The 7,975-nt window shown below is 40.6% G+C and overlaps 1 protein-coding gene across 1 annotated transcript; it reads right to left on the minus strand.

The window, feature by feature from the left end:
- Nucleotides 1–2,409: 2,409 nt before the first annotated feature.
- On the minus strand, nt 2,410–3,564 carry foxl1 (forkhead box L1; the record flags this gene model as incomplete). The annotated part of the gene is made up of 1 exon (XM_080027382.1): nt 2,410–3,564. The coding sequence occupies one exon, from the start codon at nt 3,562–3,564 to the stop codon at nt 2,410–2,412; it is 1,155 nt and encodes a 384-aa protein (XP_079883508.1).
- Nucleotides 3,565–7,975: the final 4,411 nt, after the last annotated feature.

The following is a 7,975-nucleotide window of genomic DNA, read 5'->3' on the forward strand; positions in this document are numbered from 1 at the left end:
ATCCTATACACAGGAAATGCGCTCCCTCTCTCCTCAAATGTTGGGGGAAGTTTATTTATTTCAACAAACATTCCTGATTTGCACAGCGCCTTTGCGGGGCCTTTGCACAAGCACAGCTCTTTTTTTCAGACCAACGTGTGTCTTGGGCTATATGAGGCCTATATTTAGACATGGCCGCTCTCTGTTTGCAATGATGCTGTCAGCACAGCTCTTTGATTTCATGCAGGTGTCATTCTACGGCGAGTTAGAGCTGAGAGCGGCTCATTTAGACTGTACTAGATTATGGTCATGGCACGGCTTTACAACAGAGGACCAAGTAGCTTGAGAGAGGTTCTAAGTATGGGCTGTTCTACTACACTGACAACACTGTAAGGATCTAAATACAGGGACCTAAGTATTTGTTTTAGTGGATGAATCTTCATGTGACCACAGCAGAGTTGTGGAATAAAAGAATGTCTGATCAAACTCCTCAGGCAGTGACATTTTAGACTAGAATGTCATTTCTCCTTCAAAGTGGATTTATGATGAGTCAGGACTTTGGCACATATAGGGCCAGTTTCACGGACATGGATTTTGCCTAGTCCAGAATAGATGGAAATTTGAACAGAGATTGTCCATTGAAAGTACAATTTAGCCCAGAACATAGGCTTAATCCATGTCTGCCAAACCAGCCCATAGTCATGTTGATTGAATGTTAGCTGATGGCATCGTCTGTGATCCTTATCATTGTTACCTTAACGATTATTCTTCTATTTTAAAATTACATAAAAAAAATATCATCCTTTCCCCTAACCCTCCTGAAGTTTCATCTATTAAAAGTGCATAGGTGGAATTGGGCGATTTTGACTGGGGTCAAATTGACACCGATACATTTGTATTTTTAAAAAGCACTAATTAAAAGGGAATCAGAAAGCAATTATAAATAGTAATTAGGGACAAATTGATTGACAAAGTCAAGAACAATTGGAATGATAGAGTAAAGCACCATGAGATATGACAAGAAGTTTATCTCCGGGGTCAAAATGACCCTAAAAATAATCCCTACATATCACCCCTGGTATCTGTATCCAATCACTTAGGATGAATTATATTTCTCTTTGTGTAACTAAATAGCATTACAGCAAAACTGAACAACCCACAGCCCTACACAGCTTAGGCCTAGCCGATCCTAACCCGTTCACTACAATGGACATAACTTTTCCAGGATGCTTAGACAGAGGAGTGGAAAGGAATTCAGGAGTTTGCGATTAGATATTCCAACATTACACCCAGAAGTGACTTTTTGTGGACCTTAAACAACTTCAAAAACTGAATATAGAAAAAATAATAATAGAATAATAGAAAAATAAATGGTAAAAAAAATAATTCTTATCAATAATTTGGTGTTTTTGTTAAGATAATACAAACCATATGAAATGTGCTTGAAAGCATCACTTCATTTATTGAACTCGTGTTTAAAAAAACAAAGAAAAAAAGGTCTCCAAAGTCAAGACAATTTATTGGAATCTTTACTTTTGGGTAAAGATTCTTATTTCATTCCAATGGAAAAATATTGGTTTTATTATTTCTTGGGATCTAGCAGAGCAATTAAAGTAGAAATCCACTATAACAATAGTGTGTGTGTGTGTGTGTGTGTGTGTGTGTGTGTGTGTGTGTGTGTGTGTGTGTGTGTGTGTGTGTGTGTGTGTGTGTGTGTGTGTGTTTGGATCATATTCGGGTTCTGAACGGGCTAATACACATTGTAAACTGTAACTCTCAAAACAGAAAATAATCTACATTAGTAATAAATACATTTAATTAATTAATTAAAAATATCACAAGGAAATGACTTCTGCCGTCAATAAGTTGAAACAGCAACAGCCCCTATCTCCCACCAGTATTTCTATTATGACTCACAAATGTAAATCAGGTTGTGATTTTTTTAACAAACTAAACTTTATTTTGTACATTTTATTCAGTGAACATAATACAGAGTGGAACGACATATTGCTTTTGATTACATGAGTACTAAACCTTAATCTCATTGTATATGTATCTCCAGATTCCTGTGTAGGCTACAGGCTTTCCCTAAATAGTCAGGTCAAAAAGACAAATTAATTATTTATCTTTAACTTTCTTCTAGTAAAAAGCGTTCAACTGCGTTGCCACAGACTTTGAAGAGCAACAGTTTCGGGGGAAAATGGTGAAAGAAACCACAAACCTGACAATTACGCATGCGTAAAAAGCCTCCCTGCTGTCGCTTGTCCTTGTCTGAATGATGACTATAGATGATTAAGATGACAGAGATCTTCAAAAGAGCAGGACAGTCAGCTGACTAATAGAAACTCAACATGCAAAGCTAATAACAGACGTTTACGAGTGTGCGAATCGGTGCGTAAAATACATTGAAGTCTAAATTCATTACCGTACTCATTTGAAATGCAGTACTTTGTCGGGGTAGGCGAGTGACAGGTAAGAGCAGAAGGGGAAGCCCATCTGGTACAAGTGATGCGGACGAGCACCGAGGACCACAGACGAACTGAACGCGGGACTTTGTCGCTCTGCGCATGTCTCTGTCTCTGACAAACCAAGGATGCTGCTGCGCATTTCGTCTTCATTTCTCGATAATATACTCTCGATGCTAAAACCTTTGGATTTATCCCTGCTGCTAGGAACAATTCCTTTCGGCCTGTCCTGCTGCGCATGTGCAGTTAAGTTTGTGTTTCTCCTTTCTCCTCCGCTGAACGCTGACCGCCTCTCCTCTGGCTCCAAGCGGAGGGACGCGCCTGCTAGATGCGCAGCGTCCATCCACAACGGAGTGGGTATCGCAGCGCTACATGGCTGGTTCTGGGGAGAGTCAAGTTTCCTCCCGGTGGACGCAATGTTGTCTGGGTTGAGGAACACCTTAAGTCTCTGTATGGAGGGACTTTGCGGCTGTTCAGCGTGGTTAAACTCGTGAAGCACCGCTTTGGTGTCTGGTGGCGTTTCCATCCTCTCTGCTGTCCCTGAGCCACTCTGATGTTTCACAGAGGGTTGAGGGTCCCTGCTTGTCGCCGGGCCTTTGTTGCGCTTGTGTCCGATGCTTTTGGGGTCCAGAAGAGCGTCCTGCTGCTGGCCTTTAGCCTTCCTCTTCCTCCGGCGGTAGTTTCCGTTCTCAAACATATCCAGGCACTTTGTATCCAGCGTCCAGTAGCTGCCTTTGCCCGGCCGGCCCTTCTCCCTGGGCACTTTAATAAAGCAGTCGTTGAGTGAGAGGTTGTGTCGGATGGAGTTCTGCCAGCCCTGCTTGTTGTCATGGTAAAAGGGGAAGCGGTCCATGATGAACTGGTAGATGCCGCTGAGCGTGGCGCGCTGCTCCGGCGCGCTCTTGATGGCCATGGCAATGAGCGCGATGTAGCTGTACGGAGGCTTCTGCGGAGGCTCCTGGTGGTGGTGGTGGTGGCGGGCCGGCATGAAGCTCAGGCCGGCGGGCACCACCCCTCCTCCTCCCCCGGTGTCAGCTCCGTACAGGTAGATGAGCGGCGGAGCGGAGAGGCTCAGAGCCGAGGATGGCACTCCGAGGCGGCCGTGGTGGTAGAGAGCCATGACGCGGTCGTGTGTCCCGGGGAAAGTTGAGCGTGCTCCCGGCGCTCCTCTCCTCCTCCACTGACTGACTGCTCCTCATGAGGGGCCCCCAGACAAAAATGTTAATAATTGTTGTAGGTTTGCTGTGTTGTGTTGACTTTGCACTGGGAAATAAATTGTCCATCATAAACAGTCGGTGGTGTTCTCAGCCCACCCACATTAATTAAAATTTCATTGCGCTGTAACTCCCTCGTGTTCCACCCCTCTCACTCTGCCCCCAAACAACCAATGAGGTGCCGGCCTATTCCCTCATGTGTTTATAGAATTAGTCGCTTGATAAGTCTGCCCACCCAGGTCGAATCAAGCTGTGTTTATTTGGAAAAATTTCCGGGCACCCAATACATAAACGCAACTGATGTGCTGTTTGAAATCTCACGTCCACCCCTGACGCTGAGAGGTTGCTCACACAGAGAGAACAAGCAAACATCGCCGGGTTCCTCTGCGGTACTTGCTGTGGGTTTTTTTCTCAGCTCAAATGAAAACAAAGCGTATAAAAGAAAAAATAACTGAATCCATTTCTTTTTGACTGGTGTCAGGCACTGTTCTTGTCTCCGGTCTAAGGGAATGGACGCAAAGCGACCGATTTGAGGACACATTACTGACACAATATTATAATATTAATAAATAAGACCGGTCCACAGCTGTTCTATATACATGTATAATGACCATATTATCTTATAGGGCAATTCTTAATGTTTTTTGTTATTTTTTTCGAGACATGTTTGATCAGGTCCCACAAAGTTTGTAAATCCTGGTTGTTATCTCTTTAGTTCCCATCTGGTTGAAATACCAACACATTCACACATTATAAACACCTACAAAAGGGGATTTATTTGATTAATGCTATAATTATGGCATAAGACGGTATCCTCCATGTATTCTCTTTATTTATTGATCATTTGTTTCTGCACCTTTATTTTATTTGTCTATAAATGTACAACATTAATACAAAGATTGACAAGGTTGCAATGTATGGTCATTGTTCCAAATAATTAGAAATTTGGTTTTGAGAAAAATAACAATGTTAAGACTAATCATGTGATGGTTTTATGTATGCTAATATATTGTGTATTAGTTTGCATATTATTTCCTTATTATATTTAGTTTTAGATTATCTTTAGGTTTTTATAAGTAGGGGAGAGTGGCCTAAGTTGTGCATTTTGGAAGTTGTGCCACCCCTTGTTTCTAGAAAACCGTGGAAGAAATTGGAAATGTGACCACATATTTAAGAAGAGCCATCCATTTGACTCATCCTGTAAAGAAGGGAGACACAAGGAATAAGATATAAGCACATTTAAGCTAAAACAAAATGTGTTTTGCCTTTCAAAGTAAAATTTCCATGATCAAGGTTTTTTGATTATTGTGTCTGAACAATTATAGACAAGTTTGAAAACATTTGACACATGTTTTAGTGCTTTAGTATGCTACATTTTGAGTCTATACAGTTAGCACGATGCCAGCCCTAAATTGCTGCATCATGCTTATTATCCAAATTTCTGGGATTGGGGTGATTTGTGCCAAAGGGCCTAGGTGAGTTGTAAGTAAGTAAGTAAGTAAGTAAGTAAAATGTATTTATAAAAGCACATTTATGACAGTTTGCACTGTCCAAAGTGCTGTACATAGTGCATTCAGTAGGTAAACAATGAAGGTAAAATAACAATAACCAAAATAAAAGACGTAAAGCCCATACATCCACATAAACACATATAGTAGTGCAGAGGTAAGATAGTTAATGGGGAGGAAACACCAGGGTGTACATATGGGTTTTGAGCCTTGATTTAAAGGCAGAAATGTAGGGGAATCACATTTGTCAGGTGGCAGTTGGTTCCACAAGCACGGAGCAACTAGTGTAAAGTACATTTCTGAGAGTTGTGCCAGTGGCATGGCTGTATACGCTGGTCACCAAAAGAAAGTGATTGTCTACAGTAGCTCAGAAGAGAGTGACATCTTGACACCACTGATGAGAGTTCAGATGGCCAGAAAGATGATAATGGTGACTTTGTCATTGTGAGCTTTGCAGGTAAAACCATTAGATCTGCTAGGCCTTGTTTAAGAAAATTGTCCTTCAATCTTTGTCAACTATTTACTTTAAATACACCTTAAATAAGTGATTGTCTAATGGATTTGTCTTGCATTACAGTTTATGAGATATATATCAATGTCACAATTCACCCCATGGTATTCTCTCCAACCGCACAACTTACACCACACCGGGGGCAAGTTGTGCATCAAGACAACTTTTTTTCCGAAAGCTATATTTCTTCAACAGTTTATTCCAGATCCAAATTTGTTATTGCCAGGGATGCACAACACCCTGAAATATATGTACATATTTGAGTTGGAGACTTTACTGTCAAGGCCTTACTTTAAAGTCACTTTGAGTGAAAAGTTGCACAACTTAGGCCACTCTCCCCTATCATCATACAACACCATCCATTTGAACCTAATAACCCGTCGACAAAGACAATATTTAATATTTGTAGCCACTCTGTTTCCACAACTTTGTCCTACATTTCCTCCACTGTCAGTTATCAGAGGGAATGTGGGGCCTGGCCGCTCTCCTAAATGAACAAGTTTCAGCATAATGTATTACAAAAGTACCCGACTCTTCCTGCTACATTTTTATCCCTACAAATACTCAATTACATCACACATCTCAAATAAAATAAAATGACAAACAAAACTATATATTTCACTCAAAAAGAGCCACATCTAGTGACACTCTGGTCATTGGTTAAAGTTGCATGTTTCAGATACAGGCTGTTTGAATCAAAAGCTCAACAAAATTGCGTTTTTTTTTTAAAACTGCCCTTTAAGAAGCTGCTCTGCGGGGCAAGCGTTTGGAACTGTGTTGCCTTACAAGGACAACGTGGACACAGTGTGTATTATTTGTAGATGTGAGCATGATGCTTTATATTATGTATTTTCCTGTTTATAGGTCAGAGGAGGATTATAACAACTTTACAAGTGCACACAGCTGGCTCCTGCTTACATTAAGGGCTCGGGAGCTTTTAGTGAATAAACCCAGAAGTTGTTCCTTTTTTTCTGTCTGTTTCTCTCTCGGCAGACGGTGATTCATTGGTAAATAAAACTAAACTAACATGCAAGTATCAGATGTGTTCAGGCCCCGACAAGCACCGTGGGACATTTTCAAAGGGCAAGTTACCTTGAAGACCCCCCTCTAGGCTGGTTTTCCACAAATAACTTCAATGATCTTGTTCAAAGTCTTTAAAATGTCATTTGCTGCAGGGGTAAAGTTTTCTCTGCACATACTCTCAGTTGAATACATGCATGTAGGAGCATGACGCTGTGACATCACAACCAGTTTGGAAGCCATTAACACAAGTGTGATGTAGAAACACTGAGTGAGGGCCTGTGAGACAGTAAGCAGAAGAGGACTTTAAGAATCGCTAAGCCTTGACAATAAACTGTCTAGTGGGGTCTATTAGTGTACACTGTGACCATTCCCTTCTGTTGCTGCAGTGCACACACACACACACACACACACATTTATGTATTCCAATCTTTTAAAGGTGGAGTCAGCGATTCTGGAGAACCCTTGTTGAGAAAATCACTTTTTTTCAAAATCAGTGTATTTCTTCTCACAATCCTCTACCTGTTTGTAATGTGTGCGCACTGAAAAGAAAATCTGGTGTTAATACACAACTTAGACTCTGTAAACTGGAATGTAAAGAAACTAGCAACATGCCCGTTTACAGCGCACAAAAAATATGGTGTTTTGTTCAAAACACTGTCGCGCAGACAATATCGACACGTAGCAGATCTTGAGGAGATATTAACTGATTTTGACAACAAAAAAATCCACAATAAGGGATCTTCAGAATGACTGACTCCACCTTTAACCACTGAGCTAATGGCAACTCCTTCATTCATAGGAAATCTGCAAATACGGTAAGAACAACTAAACGTGCAGAAATGCAGACTTAGTTGACTGTAGCAAAAATAAATGTCACTTTGTGTTAGAGACCTAATTACTCTTCTATACCAATGCTGATATTTATTCAATTATAAATAGACTGGTTACAATCCACTAACATTAAACACATTTAGAACCTCTCAACCTCATCCCATTTCTTATCCATGTTCAGATATGTGGCATCTGGTGACATCTGCTGGACAAATTGAAAAACTTCCTCAATTTGATACTTCAGCGTTATACTACACTGATATGACTATTATAATATACTAGTTTGTTTATGAGTTGAAGTTTAGATAAAACACAATATGGGCGTATATTTATTTATATTATATTGGGGATGTTAACCTAATCTGTTGTTTGGTATGCACTTCAGATCATTGAGCAATATATAAAACTGTGAAAAGCTACACTACTCCATAGTTTTCTACGACT

The sequence above is a fragment of the Ammodytes marinus genome, assembly GCF_949987685.1.
Source record: "Ammodytes marinus genome assembly, chromosome: 5".
NCBI classification, from domain to species: domain Eukaryota; kingdom Metazoa; phylum Chordata; class Actinopteri; order Uranoscopiformes; family Ammodytidae; genus Ammodytes; species Ammodytes marinus.